The sequence below is a fragment of the Siphateles boraxobius genome, unplaced genomic scaffold, assembly GCF_051911475.1.
Source record: "Siphateles boraxobius isolate OS27281-9 unplaced genomic scaffold, OSU_SipBor_1 22, whole genome shotgun sequence".
Lineage (NCBI taxonomy): Eukaryota > Metazoa > Chordata > Actinopteri > Cypriniformes > Leuciscidae > Siphateles > Siphateles boraxobius.
Genome location: NW_027508833.1, coordinates 12,788,308 through 12,805,095, shown reverse-complemented (window position 1 = coordinate 12,805,095; position 16,788 = coordinate 12,788,308). Strand labels below are relative to the sequence as shown.

Here is a 16,788-nt window from a genome sequence, read left to right as displayed (position 1 = left end):
ATAGTTTTTCAGTTGTCACAACTGTTAGTAGTAGTAGTACTTTATTGTTCAGCCTTAGCTGAAAATTGTTCTTCGGTCTCACTATACAATCACAAAAGCAATTAACAATACACAACATCCACCCGATACATCTAACAATACACAATTTCATCAAAGATTAAAATTTTCACATTTCCTACCTCTTATTCAAAAGTGTAACGTCACAAAGGAAACAAGCAAGGATTCAATAGCAAGTGAACTGGTGTTTATTTAAACACACACAAAAGAGGCAGTACAGGTCCAAATGGTAGGCAGGCAGGCAGCAGAAGAAAAGGCTAGGCAACGCAGGACTCAGTGGGCAGACAACGAGACAGATCCAGCAATCCACAGAACAGTGCAGAGTCCACAGCGAGGAAAACAGGAACTGGAGCGAGAGAAATAACAATGAGCGAAACATAAACCTCCACAACCATCTGACAAAGACAAGACGAAATGACAAACAATATGTAGGACATCCTCATTCAAAACAGCTGGCGCTGATCGGCTCATCAGCAGAGATAACGAGCCGTGCTGATAAGCCGCGCCCATTCACTCAACACGCACACACATAGCGGGAGAGAGTCAATGAATCCATGAACCGTGACAGTACCCCCCCTCCTAGGAACGCCGCCTGGCGTTCCCAGACACCCTTACCTGTCGATTGTAATCATCGATAAGGGAGTGGTCCAGGATGTCCCTGGCAGGAACCCAACCTCTCTCCTCCGGACCGTAACCCTCCCATTCCACCAAGTACTGGAATCCGCGTCCCCTCCATCTTGAGTCAGGGGCAAGGCGGATTAAGGTGAGAATGAAACACGGGTTTAATTTTAGACACATGAAAGACGGGGTGAATCCTCCTGTACGCTGGAGGCAAGTTGAGGCGGACTGCCACCGGACTAATGATCTTGGTGACAGTAAATGGGCCAATGAATTTGTGAGCAAGTTTGTTAGAAACAGAGCGGAGAGGAATATTCCTGGTTGAAAGCCACACTTTTTGACCAACGACGTATACGGGAGGCTTAGACCGTTGGCGATCGGCTTTAGCCTTGGTGCGAGCCCCCGCTTGGAGTAGAGTCTCACGGGCTATAGTCCAAGTGAGGTGACACCTCTGGACGAAGGCGTGAGCGGAAGGGACCGCAACCTCGGATTCCAGACTGGGAAAAATTGGTGGCTGGTAACCTAAACTACACTCAAACGGAGACAGGCCCGTGGACGACACTGGCAACCCGTTGTGGGTGTACTCCACCATAGACAGTTGTTGACTCCATGAGGAAGGATTCTTGGAAACCAAACATCGCAACACTCTTTCCAAATCTTGGTTGGCTCTCTCGGTTTGGCCATTGCTCTGGGGATGAAACCCAGAGGACAGACTGACAGTCGCCCCCAGCAACTTACAAAATTCTCGCCAAAATTTGGACACAAACTGGGGTCCCCTGTCGGAGACCACGTCTACCGGGAGGCCATGTAAGCGAAAGACGTGGTCTACGACTGCCAACGCTGTCTCCTTGGCTGAAGGTAATTTGGGCAAGGGAATGAAATGGGCCGCCTTAGAAAACCGGTCCACCACAGTCAAAAGCAACGTGTTACCCTGAGAGGGTGGGAGGGCGGTGATAAAATCTAGCGCAATATGGGACCAGGGTCTCGAAGGGACAGGCAGCGGTTGAAGTAACCCATCAGGGGGTCGATTGGAAGTCTTACCAGTGGCACAAATCGAGCAAGCCAAAACAAAACTGTGAATGTCACGAGCCATACGTGGCCACCAGAACCGTTGCTTAACTAAAAACCTAGTGCGATTAACTCCTGGATGACAAGCTACGTTGGAACAATGCCCCCACTGAATAACGTCGGACCGTAATCCCTCCGGCACAAACAAACGATTCGGTGGGCACCCGGGTGCAGGCGTTACCCCTTCTAAGGCCGACTTGACCTTCGACTCGACCTCCCATGTGAGTGTGGAGACAAATAGGGTCTCGGGTAAAATGCACTCGGGAGTAGACGGGCGTTCGGAACTGTCAAAAATACGAGATAAAGAGTCGGGTTTGATGTTCTTGGAACCCGGGTGGTACGAGAGAGAAAAATCAAAACGTCCGAAAAAAAGTGCCCACCGAGCCTGCCTGGAGTTCAATCTTTTGGCTGTTCTGATATATTCCAGGTTCTTGTGATCGGTCCAGACGATAAAGGGTACCCCCGACCCCTCTAACCAATGACGCCATTCCTCCAACGCTAACTTGACTGCCAACAACTCTCTGTTACAAATGTCGTAGTTACGCTCGGCAGGCGATAAACGACGGGAAAAAAACGCGCAAGGATGCATCTTGTCGTCTGTGGGAGAACGTTGAGACAGCACTGCTCCTGCCCCCACCTCTGACGCATCGACCTCCACCACGAACTGACGTGATGGATCAGGGGCAATAAGAATAGCGGCTGAAACGAAGCGGCCCTTTAGTTTAGCAAACACAGCCTCAGCTGTGTCTGACCACCTGAACGTCGTTCTGGGGGAGGTCAAGGCAGTCAGAGGCGTGGCTAGCTGGCTGAAATTGCGAATAAAACGCCGGTAGAAGTTGGCGAACCCCAGAAACCTCTGTAGGGCCTTACGGGAATCTGGACTTGGCCACTCTACCACAGCCTTAACCTTCTCAGGGTCCATCCGCATTCCCTCAGACGAAATGATGTACCCTAGGAAAGGAACAGACTGTGCATGAAAAGCGCATTTCTCCGCCTTGACAAAAAGCCCATTCTCTAGCAACCTCTGAAGCACTCGTCTGACGTGTTGAACGTGCTCCTGGAGAGACGAAGAAAAAATCAATATGTCATCCAGGTAAACATATATGAACTGATCTACCATGTCTCTCAACACATCATTGACGAGTGCCTGGAAGACCGCTGGGGAGTTGGAAAGCCCGAACGGCATAACCAAATATTCAAAGTGCCCCCTGGGGGTGTTAAACGCGGTCTTCCACTCATCCCCCTTCCTGATGCGAACCAAATGATAAGCATTACGTAAATCCAACTTTGTGAAGATTGATGCTCCCTGCAACCTCTCGAAAGCTGAAGACATCAACGGCAAAGGATAAGTATTCTTTACCGTGATGCTGTTCAGCCCTCGGTAATCAATACAAGGTCGCAGAGAACCATCCTTCTTACCTACAAAAAAGAATCCCGCCCCCGCTGGTGAAGAGGAAGGGCGGATGAACTCAGTTGCTAGAGAATCAGAAATATATTTCTCCATAGCCTCCCTCTCTGGAGCAGAGAGCGAATATAACTTGCCCTTAGGCGGAGACGTACCTGGCAGTAAATCTATAGCACAGTCATAGGGACGATGCGGAGGAAGAGAAGCAGCCCGGGACTTACTGAACACTTCCATCAGGTCGAGATACTCCGGTGGCACGTTAGACAGATTCACTGGCTCCTCCTGCAACACAAAACGAGAAACAGACGGAACGGCAGACGAAAGACATGAGGCATAACATTGATTACTCCAGCTGGACACAGAGTTATGACCCCATTCTATCCTGGGTCCGTGTTTCGCCAACCACGGATGACCCAGGACAATGGGAGCGTGAGGTGACTGGGTGAGGTAGAGTGAGATCTTCTCCGTGTGGTTACCCGAAGTGGTGAGTGTGATGAGTCCAGTGGCGTGAGTGATGCCCGGGAGTTCCTGTCCGTTAAGTGCATGAATGGTGATGGGGTTTTTGAGAGCGGTGATGGGGATGTGAAGCTTCCTCGTCAGAGAAAAGTCCAACAGGTTTCCCTCCGCTCCTGAATCTACCAGCGCCTGGCCGTTGAAGGATTGGTCTGCCCACTGGAGTCTCACCGGGAGGAGGGTGGCGTTCGAGGGTCTGGTCATGGAAAGCCCGGCCGACAGTAGTCTCCGTCCTACCGCCGGGCTTGGCCTTTTAAAGGACAGGTGGAGACTAAATGACCGGGCTCTCCACAGTAGAGACACAGACCCCTCGAGCGGCGGTGTTCTCTCTCCTCCCGGGAGAGCCGAGCTCGACCTACCTGCATGGGTTCAGGATCGTTCGCGGGGCTGACCGTGTTCGCACCTCTGAGCCCGGGAAACTCAACGAAATCAACCGCTGGAGTCTGGAACGGTCGTCTCTCTCTTTGTTGTAGTCGTGCATCGACTCGTAGTGCCAAATCAACCAGTCCATCAAACGTCTTGGGTAGTTCCAGTGTATATATCTCCTTTTGAACACGGTCAGCCAACCCATGCAGGAACATGTCCCACTGGGCCTCCTCGTTCCACTTGCACTCAGCGGCCAATGTCCGGAACTGGATGGAGGTCAGACACGGAGTTGTTGTCGGAGATCGGCCAGTTGACGAGCCGCCTCGCGTCCGGCAAACGCGCGGTCGAATACTCGTCCCATCTCCTCCTCGAGTGCTTGGAACGAGGAGCAGCAGTCGTGTTGATTCCGCCACACCGCTGTTCCCCACTGAGCCGCGCGTCCAGACAGTAGCGTCATAACCAGTGCCACTTTACTCTCCTCGGAGGAAAACGTCACAGGCTGGAGAGAAAAGAAAATTGAGCACTTAGTTAGAAAAGCTCTGCACATGTTCGGTTCTCCCGAATATCTCTCAGGCGTGGGGATGCGCGGCTCAGGTCGATTGAAGTTGGGAAGTTCCGGGGGAACAGGCGGGGGCGGAGCTGGCCCAGTGTGACCTCTCATCCGTTGTATTTGAGAGGTGAGCTCGGACACCTTCGTTACCAAAGCCTGTATTGCCTGGCCCGAGGCTCCGATCTCCTCATCTTGATGATCCATACGGGCACGATTTTCCGAAAAGATATGCCCAAGTTCGGCAGCACTCGCTGAATCCATGGTCTGGTCAAATGGTTCTGTAACGTCACAAAGGAAACAAGCAAGGATTCAATAGCAAGTGAACTGGTGTTTATTTAAACACACACAAAAGAGGCAGTACAGGTCCAAATGGTAGGCAGGCAGGCAGCAGAAGACAAGGCCAGGCAACGCAGGACTCAGTGGGCAGACAACGAGACAGATCCAGCAATCCACAGAACAGTGTAGAGTCCACAGCGAGGAAAACAGGAACTGGAGCGAGAGAAATAACAATGAGCGAAACATAAACCTCCACAACCATCTGACAAAGACAAGACGAAATGACAAACAATATATAGGACATCCTCATTCAAAACAGCTGGCGCTGATCGGCTCATCAGCAGAGATAACGAGCCGTGCTGATATGCCGCGCCCATTCACTCAACACGCACACACATAGCGGGAGAGAGTCAATGAATCCATGAACCGTGACAAAAAGACTTATTGCATTTGGTACAAAAGTTTTATATATTGCTTTAATCGCTTTTGGTGTTCTATAACGACAACGTGATGGTAATAATTGGTAATAAATGGTAAAAAAAAAACATGATTCAAGGGGTGTGTTGTGTCTCTTGTTATAGTCAAAGCTTTTCTCTGAACACAAATTTGATATAATTGAGCGACTGACTTTTGCTTAGATCCTATAATTTTTCCTGCTACTCTTGTAATTCTGTCTAATTTTACTTCATTCACATATGTAACCGAACCACACAGTTATGTTATACCCTAAAAGACTCTCAATTAAACGTATATAAACTTTTTTGCAGAACAACCTGTCTCACAGAAAATTCTCTCAATTTCCTTAGCAAGAATAGACTTTGATTTGCTTTCTTACAAATAAGATCCAAATTATCAGAAAATTTCAATTTCCAGTCAATCATGGTTCCCAAATACTTAAGTCTTCACAATTTCAACAGTTTGATCACATAAAATTATTTCTGTTAGAGGCTCTGAATAATTTAGAATTAACTCTTTTGTTACATTTATCAATAAAGAACTTGCTTCACACCATTTTTCTAGTTTCAAAACCTGCTCCTCATACTCAAAATGTACAGTCTTTCCTTAAAAGTCTCACAAGTGCCATATCATCTGCATATTTGTATAATTTATAATTATCATGCTGCACTCTCATACCACTTGTATAAACAGAAAACAACAGAGGTGACAGGACACATCCTTGGGGTGCCCCAGTGTTTAAAAACATAATATCGGATTTAACCCCCCGAGCACAAACTCACTGTGGTCTGTTTGTTAAAAAATTCTTTATCCAGTGAACTATTCCTCCATTTACACCAAGAACCAGGAGACTTTCCAAGAGTAAATGTATCTGTATAGTATTAAAGGCAGAGGTGTAATGAATAAAAAGAACACACACAAAAGCCTTTGCTTGTTGTAAATGGCTAGTAATTGCATCAACCATAGTAAGCGTGGCATCCTGTGTCCCTCTTTGCGATTTATATGCATATTGCAGTACATCTAGTTGCTCTGATATATATGTTTTAAGGTGGTAACTAACTACTCTTTTAATGCATTTAGCGAGTATTGATGTTAAAGCCACAGGACGAAAGTCCTCTAGATTTTTTGCTGTCACTCTTTTAGCAAGGGGTTGTATAAATGATAACTTCCATGTATTTGGTACGATCTGATTCTGTTTAAGTCTAATAAAAACTGAAATAATTTTGTTAATTTGCACATATCTTTAAAACTCGGCCCTTAAGGCCATCTGGACCCGATGCTTTATAGGGCCTAATACTTTTAAGGCACCTTCTGATCTGGTCACCTGTCAGCCAAATGTGCGGCCCCACTGGAATCCTATCACTGATTTCTTCAATCTTGTTCCAATTGTCAGCTGCATCATATCTTCCATAAAACAAATTCAAACCATTAACCGATTTAAAAATATCTGTCCCTATAATAATATTAACTGTAATAATATTTACATCTCTCGAGTCATGCCATGCCATACATCTTATTCAAGCCTTGCCAAGCACTCCTTGCATCTTGATTCGCTAATGCCTGGCTCACACTACAGGAGTTTTAGGCCGATTTATGCCCAATTTCCCCCTCCCGAGAATCTGAGAAAATATCTTGTCGAGGACCTCGATCGGTTCTGATGTTTGGCGCAGATTATCTGGTAATGTGATGCATTCACAGATCGAATCTTGCACCTCCCGATCTACTCTCACACAAATCATGTTTGATATTTATCGGGATGATCAGGATTGTGATTACGTCAGTACTCTCACAATAGCCAGTAAGAAACTAGTAGGGCTGTCGTGGTGAAGGAATTTCCATTGAGGTAATTTTGAGTGACTCAACAGCGTGATTTGCGGTATTATCTTTATTTATTTATTTATTTATTGCTAAATAAATAAATGTTACACTGTTGTCAGCAGGCACGAACACTAGTACATGTTCAGTAATGAAACCGAAACTAAAAGCGCATTGAAACGAAGTGTATCTTGTACTGTGAGCATGTTTAAGATTTGAGAGAAGAAAATCTGCAAAGATTTTCCTTAAGTGTGTGCTGCAACCAGATTTCAAAATCGGTTAGGATTTTATAACTCCTGTAGTGTGAGCCAGGTGTAGTAGATTTTTCCCTAAACCTAACTGCGTAACTGGAACCTAATTACTTTCGTAAATAAATTTATCTGGGGCGCCCAGTCATCGCCCAAGCGTCTCCCGTCGACACTTAATAACCTTCTTTTTACAGCATCTACCATCGACACTTAATCTACAGCGTCTCCAAACGACACTTAATAACCTTTATACTCTGGCTTCTGCGTCTTCCGTCGACACTGGGCGAGTTCCTAACTCTTACTTACTTACTTCCCTAAACTAACCTGTCGCACAGCCGTAATATCAGACAGACTCCTGCAAATGTTCTTTAAATGCTTTAATCACGGCCGGGAGAGTTCTCGAGCAATACTCAGAGAACTTCCCAAGAAGAAGCAAGGCCGGTGGATCTCTGACAAATCCCATTGAGAATCCCACAAGTAAACACGAATACAACAGTTTTTATAGAAAAGACATGATACATTACCACGAGTTTTCAAACCCAGACATCTCAAAACAGAATCATCATGACTAACATGTCACGCTCTTAATCATCACGATTGGTTACATTGTCAAAGCATGTCCCCCCTTTCATTACCGATTTCATTACCGTTAGTAACATCAGTAAAAATATCCTGCATCATCAAAAACATTGTGAGGGGTTACTATTTTAATCAATTATTTCACAATATAATGGGTAGTCCAATTTCAAAGTTCCTTTGACCAAAGTTATATTAAGTCAAAAGTTTAGGAGGTTAGAGTTCGTCTGATGGCTACATCCTAGAGAAAAAGGAAGTAGGGGAGAGCCGGGACAGTTGAAACACTTTTCAGATAAACGTTGGTTTCTAAGATAAGGTTACAGATAGATTTTTGTTTTGTTTTGTGATCAACAAATCACATATGTGTTCTCTTAGTATCATGTGTTATTCGGTACAAATATAGAATGATTTAAGTAAAAACTGACTTTGAACGGTAGTTGTGCTTTGTTTCAATCATCCCGCATGAGCGGGGCGATTGAAACACAGGGGTGGGACGGATGAAACATAACAGTTTAAACGGCAAATATTCATCTAATGCTTGTTTTTATGAACAATACCTGACAAGTAACTTATGTATATATTGTTAAAAACATATTTTTTATTAAATTTTTTATTTAAAGGTTCATATTAACATTTTTGTTCTGTCGCCCAATAAAGAATAATTGATCAGCCTATGCGCATTTTGCGTGATCTTTCTAATAGGCTATTTTGAAGAAGACCGACAAATCCGTTTATAATTAATTTTCTTACATTTCTTCCTTTAGTCATATTGAGTGTTTGCTAGTTGAATAGCCTGTTATTATGAAGAAAATTAGGATTGAACAATTGATGATTATTAAAGAGATAACATGGAACAGTAGGCCTATATGAATCTATGAAAAGTATAGGCCAATTAAACGTTTAGGAACAGTTGCCTATAGGCTAAATAACAAATATATAATATATTATATATTTGTTATAATATATGTTATATATATAGGAATATATATATATATATATATATATATAAATAACCGGTTTAATTCATGTCACAATGGTCACAGATGTAATGCTCTGCTGCATTGGTGACCAGATTTAACTGGCAGAAGGTGATGTCGGGACAGTTGAAACCCGACAGCGCCTCCTGCCAGTTAAACCTGTTTTGCCCTTTAACTAAAAACTCTGATATTACACACTTAAGGGTGTGTTTTAGTACTAATACACCTTCCGTATTATCATTACAATGGCACATGAAAACATAAATACAACTTGTCAGTCAAAAAAAAGTACCGCACGAAAGAATTCACTAACTGCACACAAAAACAGTTTTCCGGCTCTAACTTTAAAACGGCGAGACGTAAAGAAGAAATGTTTTCCCGGGTCTGTTCGGCATTGCGTGCTGTACCTGCTGACGAAATTTGACGTACATGACGTGAGTGGTTTTCAAGGAAATCTCAATGTTTCATCCGTCCCGCGTTTCAATCGTCCCAGCTCTCCCCTAAGATTGATTTATTTATTTTTAGTATCAGGAATGGAAATTTTAGTCATCTTCAGACATAGGGAGAAAAGGAAGTGTTAAAGTTTATCACGAAATGTTAAGATACTTCAGATCTTTATGGTTAGTAACATAATTAATCTTTATCTATTAAAAAAATCCACCACACAGGTATAACTGATCCTCTACCTTACATTTAAAATCAATTTTTGCTTTTTGTATCATGGCGTCATTTCCTTCCTTTTAATTTTAAAACCATCATGATTATTTTCACAAAATTCCCCAATTCTTTTCATTAAGGAGTTTCTTTAAATCTTTAGAGAGCCATGGCTTATTATTTGAGAAGACTTTAACCACTTTAGTGTAATAACTGTTTCTTCACAAAATTGAATATAGGAGGTAATACAGTCAGTTAGTTTGTGAGGGTCTCTGCATGAATAAAAAAAGCCATCTCAGTTTGTAGTGCAAAAACAATCCTTTAAAATGTCTTCTTTATCCTTGCTCCAAACCTGAATTGCCTTTTCCACTTGTTTGTCCCTTCGAACATGTTGTCTGTATTTTGTAGTAGATGGATAACATTGTGATCCGATCTACCAATCGGTTCTCGTCATACTGCCTTGTATGCGTCGTCAATGTTACCATAACACAAATCCAGTGTGCATGAGAAACGGGTTGGACAATCAATATATTGCTGCAAGTGTGACAGAGTCTCTGTTAATGAAAGTGTGTTAAAATCCCCTAGTTTGAAGACTAGGCGATTGGTTGGTCTGCCGACTTTGTTAGGATCCTAGTAGAGTTCTCTGCAATATGCTCCGCTGCTTCCCCATTATTAGGTCCTGGTACATAAACTAGGAATATTCGACCAAATTCCTGTGGCAGATATAAGGATACACCCAAAGTCTCGTAGTACAAGTCTGTTCAGTTATAGTAAACTTTGATGACCAGTTCTTATCAACATACATACAGAGTCCCCCGCCAACAGATTTCTGATTTTACCTTGTCTCTGTCGGCTCATATAGTGGTAAATCCCTCTATGTCCACACTATGCTCTTCATTTAGCCATGTTTTCCGTAAAACAGATGAGATTACTGCTCCTAAATTCCTCCTCGTTTATCTTGGAGTGCATCCCTCATCCGTCTTGTTATTAAGAGATCTTAAGTTAGACAGCGTGGTCACTAGAAGGGGATGACGGCATCCTCGTCTCTGCAATATATTGCTAATTCTTCCTCTCGACCCTCGCTGCTTAGTTCTTGACCTCCTTCAATTGTGCAGACATATACTTGATGGAATCTCCATTTCGAAAGCATGATTATTATATCGTAAAGATATCAAGAAGTGTCTTGAATGAGTCCGGCTCGACAACATAGAAGCCAATTGATCTTCGAAGGCTTCGCCCGCCAGCACCAATCCAACCAACGCCGAGACCACGCTGATCATAAACGCATTCATTCTGCTCCCAATTTAAAAGAACAACTATAAAAGAATAAAATAAAATAACAACTTAGATATTTTAGAAGTTATATTTTAGACTTATATAAGTCTATAAACTAAAATATTATATGTAACCCTGGGTATTCAATAAACTTGAAATAAACAAGAAATTTGAATTCTAAATTGATCCATATCGTGATATGTATCGTATTGTGGCTTTAGTATCGGGATGCGTATCGTATCATGACATTGTTGGTGATACACAGCCCCTAATATGTACTGACTACTGAAATGTTGGTATCGTGGAAACACTAAGTACTAGTCCTCAGACCATACTATATATCAAGTACTTTGGTTCAGCTTTGGAAAAATAGTATTGGTGGATTTAAAATGAATTATTGACATGATTCTATGTGCAGACGCTGCTCGAAAAAGAGTCTCGAAGGACAAAGAGAATGAATCCATATGAAGTGCTTCGAAGCCAGGTGATCGAGTTTATCGACAGCCTTGTGAGGTAAGGAGACAATAAAACACTATAGCTGTGTCCCAATGTGAAGGCTGCGTCCTTCGAAGGCCGTATTTGAAGGCTGATTGGCCGCATTTGAAGGCCAACTGTGTCACTGAGGCGCGACGAAGGATGTCCCGATTGAAAGGCTGCATCTTCGGAGGCCGTATTTGAAGGCTGATTGCGTCACCGCGGCGCGATGAAGGCTGTCCCAATTCAATTTCGCATACTTCGAAGGCCGTATTCAAAGGCCGGTTGTGTCATCGCGGCGCGACGAAGGCTACCCTGATTCAAAAGCGACACCAAATTGACCCTTCGTTTCCCCGTGAAAGGAAGGATACATAAATGGATCCATCGCGGCCTATCCTACCCGATCCTACCCCATTGCGCGCCGGTGACGACAGCATTTTTATTTTAAAAAAATTACGGATGATTGTTCTTGTTGCCTAGCAACTGTGACAGCTACCGATGACAAGCGGGAGATTTGAACTGCACTTTTTTATATTCAACTGGGTTTTATATTCCCGTTGTACGGAGCCCGGAAAGTCTCCTGTGGGGGAAAAAAAACAATCCGTGGCTACGATGTGCAATCCGCTCACTCAGTTTATAAACCAGGTGGCCTGGTTGAATCATCGTGGGCAGGATTTCTTAAACCGAGGGAACAGTTTAAGAATTCGTGCCCAGGATGATTCATCCAGGCCACCTGTTTATGAGGGATGCTTCGCATTGTGTTTAAACTTCATTTTTTAAAATGGATAATTTCTTCAATTGAGGAAAAAGCTCAGTACAATACAATAAGCAAAAAAAAAGACTTCACAAATAATAAAAAAATATAGCACAAACACATGGTTAGGTTTTATTATATAAAAATAAAACATTCATAAATTATTTTATGATTAACATATTACTGTCTTCAGTGAACTCAAACTTATAAACACAAAAAATAATAATAATAATTATTATTATTAGTACACTTAGGCAACATATTTAGAAGCCGCTTTTATCAAAAAAAGGAACAAGGCAATTCGTCAAATGTCAGTCATAATACAGGTTAGACAATAATAATACAGGGCTAAGATTATCATAAATAAACATAAGATTTTGACGCATATCCAAGTGTTTGTGTGGAGTGTGGAGGCACGGGCGCGGACACTTGCATTTTTCTATCAACAGTGTAAACAACTTAAAATAGGCTTAATTTCTGGTCATACAGAAAATAATAATACATCATTCGCAACTACTTTTATTTGTGCAAAAACGAATGGACGCAAAAGAACACGGACCCAAGACTAACTTTTTCTACAAATAGCATACATTATTTGAAATTTAATAGTATAAGGACCGTGTAGGCTACTTTTGCGTCCACTCATTTTTCTTTTTTTAACCCGTAATTGAAAAACAAAAAATAAAAGGTTGTTAGGCTATTTTAAAACGCAAAGTTGTGCACCAAAATTTGAATTTGAACCGTACACACCAAATGCTGCGCAAAAAAAAAAAGACTTATGACTTTTTTCCCCTTTATTAAATATTTGAAATATTCACAAATTAATATGGATTTCTTTTTTCGATTTTACTGGTTTTCTAAGGCTAAATTAGAACCTGGAAATTATATTCGAATTTGTTTGTTTAAAAGTGGACATTTCAAGCTTATACAGTATAGGTAGACTATATTTTGTTTCAGTTCATTTTTGAGATGCGCTCCAGTTCACGGCGATCATGAAAGCGCGCCTGATTGTTTTATTTTATTTTACAAAAGCACAAAGTTTTCTTGTTATTGTGAGTTTACACAAATACAATTGTGTATTTTTATACATTTATGTTTACACATAAAAAATATTGTGAATACAGTTTATAAACTGAAGGGACAGATTGCACAACCGTCGCCACGGATTTTTTTTTTTTTTCCCACAGATGGAGGTTTTTTCCCTCCATAATACGGGGTTGAAATATATATTTACCATATTCATATTCATCATTTATATTGTCTATGTATGCTACATAATAAAAAGAATACACTAGCCAAAAAAATCGCATCAGGGTAAGATATAAGTGAACATTTGAACCATATGCCAATGTATGTTTTCTTTTTTTTCATTACACTATTTACGTAAGTTAACACCCAATACTTGAAAAGTTTAAAATTGAATCTGGCAATTCAGGAAGCAGCTTCTTAATTGGGATGTAGAAAACCTCTGGCCATGATCTTGGCTATTAAAGCCGAAAATACATGACTCACCATGTCTTCCAGTAAAATATAAACAAAAAAATGTCAATAGCCAATTCTGGAACCATAGCTGTTTATTCAATTATATAAAATGAATTATCAGGATGGCAGCCGTACTCTCGCACCGTTGCTTGGCGCCAGGAGTGGTAATCGCGAACACCTGGATGCGCAATTAGGAAATCCTACGAAGGCTGCATTGTGCGTCCTTCGAAGGACGAATAGGCTGCATAATTCGAAGTCCGCGGCCTTCGTAGGATGCATCCTTCACATTGGGACACAGCTTATGTGCGTGGTGTGCTTAATTATTTGCTTATCTTCCAAAATGTTTGTGGGCCTCTGTTCAGAGAATACCTGACTCCAGCAGAACTCCAGCCACTCAGTGAAGTGTGCTACTACAGTTCCTCAGGGGTCCTGCGACAGCGACTCAATGTCACCCCTCGCACATCCATTCAGACGGCTCTCAGTCATCCTTTCCACTACCTGCAGGTAACTGACCTTTCGTTCTGACTTGCCAGTGGGATTCCATTTAAATTCCAATCTTAATTTCTGGCCTACATTTTCATTAGCCAATATGTTTTATTGTCAGAGCTTCCCAAACTCAAAGGCATAAGGCCCCCAAAACATCAGCAAAAGGTTCTTGTGAATGGCTTCTATAGGTGTCGATCAGGTCCACTTGATAAAGCTGAAGCACTGTCATACTCATTTAGTGAGCATCCATTGATGCATTTTTGGAATAGATGGATAATAGTTGGAAAGCATCGCTGTATAGATATGAAAGGTAAATGCAGTGTGAATTTTAGAATATTTAATTGCAGTGAAGAATTCATCTAAAGAGTTGTGATGCAACATTTGTGTTTTAACTACCATCGTGAATGCAAGCAGAAATCCACCTGATACAGTGGATACACAGATGTGCCTACTAGAAACTAACAGCACAGCTGACTTATTGCGCTTATAACTGTTTTAACATCAAGTACGTCCGCTCTTTATATTCTCATTCATGCATTTCATCACTCTGAAGTGTCAATAGTGCTATATATTTACATACCGTGATATACACGATATAGCAAAATCTCTAACTATAGACTTTTTATAACGTGGAAACGATTTATATCGTCATACTGCACAGCCCTAATGTTAAAGTTTTTGATCCGCAGTGGTGGTGCATAGAAACTGTTAATTTTCAACATATATCCACTAAATGTGAAGTTTGTCATTGTTTTGTTGCACATTAGCTTATAAACTTTATTGTTTGATTGTATGCTTGATCTGTATGTCTGTTTTTGTATAGCTTTGTATTTTACTGATTTGCTTTTATGCTGTACGGTGTCCTTGAGTGCCTTGAAAGGCGCCTATAAATAAAAGGTATTATTATTATAAATAACCTTAAGGTCAAGCTGGTCAACATACTCGTACGATATTTTGATTTTCACTTTTAAGTCACAGATTGAGTTATGTCTTTGGCAGTCTGAAGTAAAATTCTGTCATTTACTGATCCTCATTTTATGTTAAAACTGACTCCTTCTGATATGGAACATAAAAGAAAATATTTTGAAAGAAAAAAAAGTTCAGTGAAGGTCAATGGGATACAATGTTCCAACATTCTTCAAAATAGCTGTCTTATTAGTTTTGCTACTGTGTTTTGTTGTTGCTGCAGAATGAAAGCCTGAAAACGGATGCTGGCACAATCTCCAGTGCTGCTCCAGACCTCTGCATTGTGTACAAGCTTCATCTCGAGTGTGGAAGACTCATAAATCTATATGACTGGCTTGAGGTATGAACATGCTAAATCAAAATCACATATAGAGGTGGGTTATCTTTTTCTTACAGTGTGGATGGGACCTGTCATCGTTTGTGATATTTCCAGGGATTTGTAACTGTGATGTCAGCAGCTGAGGACCAAGATGCTAATTCTGAGGAGAATGGCAAATTTGACAGCCTTAAGCAGTATCCTTTTTTTCTCTTTTTTTTCTTGGTTGCAGTTATGAAAGTGTTGATCTTAATATAATAACATTTTAACTATTAAAAAGTACTGTTAATGCATTCTTTAGAGAGAATGTTTAAGGTAAAAGCATGTGACTATCATAAAGGAACAGATTGTTAATGTGCACTCTTACTTTCCTTTTAAAAAGGTCTATGAAAGCACATTTCTTATATGTATTGTTCTTAACATTAACAGTGCTCGTTTCATTCAGGCTGTTTCTGAGATGGAATTTCTTGGCTTTATTAAATCAACAAAACAGAAAACTGATCATGTGGCCAGACTGACTTGGGGAGGATGTTAAAGAAAAATTTACTAATCACTGTTTCCTGAACACTAGAGATTGGCCCTGACATTCAGAAAATAATGTGTATGCTTTTTGCACTACACCTGTATTTTGTACTGTCAGCTGTATTACATGCAAGTTTTTTTTGTTTTGTTTTGTTTTTTTACATTTGTTACCGTTTGTTAATTTACAATTGGAATTAAAAAAAAATGTCTGTCAAATATTTGAATTAATTGGATCTGTTAAGTTTTAATTTGATCAAACTATAAGAGATAATAAACATGAAAATTAATTTGAAAGATTAATGTTTTTTATTACAATATTTGAAAGTGACAGAGTTCTGTAAAGAAAATGTGTTAATTTTCTAACTTTATTTACAGGAAGTAGGCAATAGTGAAATATTCAAAATTATATTTATAAGAACATAATACAAATAAATATAAATAAATAAAACAATTCCACAATTACAGAAGCCATTTCAATAATTGTAAATTAGGTGCTGGTTGAAGATTATTTTTATTTGTGAATACACTTTGCATTAGGATAGTTCCTAACCGCAAAGCGAGCAATTATTTGTTTATTACTTGCTCAGAATCATGAATCATGCCAGATCTTTTTCAACCTTTAATGTAATATTGAAAATAATACAAATTAATGTAACAAACAAATAGCTGTTAAGGGAAGAAAAAAATAAAAACAACCTGTCTCCACAATTGTCCACATTTTTTCATAATCGGGTCCTGTTACTCTGTTTGGAATTAACCAATCACATTCAGACTATTACAGAAAAGTAATTATAATCCTCCAGTTTTCATTTAAGTGATGCTGATTGAAATGAGCTGTTTCTGTAGGATTTTCTTAGCATCTTGTTGAGCAATGCCCGCAAAGAGCGTTCAAAGGCTGTGTGGGATCTCATCGTGAAGAAGTTCCAATCAGGAG

General features: G+C 40.8%; 1 protein-coding gene across 2 annotated transcripts in view; it reads left to right on the top strand.

Annotated features, from left to right (window-relative positions):
* orc3 (origin recognition complex, subunit 3) overlaps window positions 1-16,562 on the top strand; it is a 70,147-nt gene extending 53,585 nt beyond the window's left edge. Inside the window, exons 16-20 of one of the 2 annotated variants that reach the window (XM_077238675.1) lie at window positions 11,273-11,367; window positions 13,927-14,068; window positions 15,240-15,356; window positions 15,450-15,529; window positions 15,762-16,562. In XM_077238675.1, the coding sequence (XP_077094790.1) occupies window positions 11,273-11,367; window positions 13,927-14,068; window positions 15,240-15,356; window positions 15,450-15,529; window positions 15,762-15,867 (540 nt within the window). In that variant the 3' untranslated portion in view covers window positions 15,868-16,562. The remainder of the gene's footprint in view (window positions 1-11,272; window positions 11,368-13,926; window positions 14,069-15,239; window positions 15,357-15,449; window positions 15,530-15,761) is intronic. The other variant, XM_077238676.1, reaches the window with a different exon arrangement.
* The last annotated feature ends 226 nt before the right edge of the window (window positions 16,563-16,788 follow it).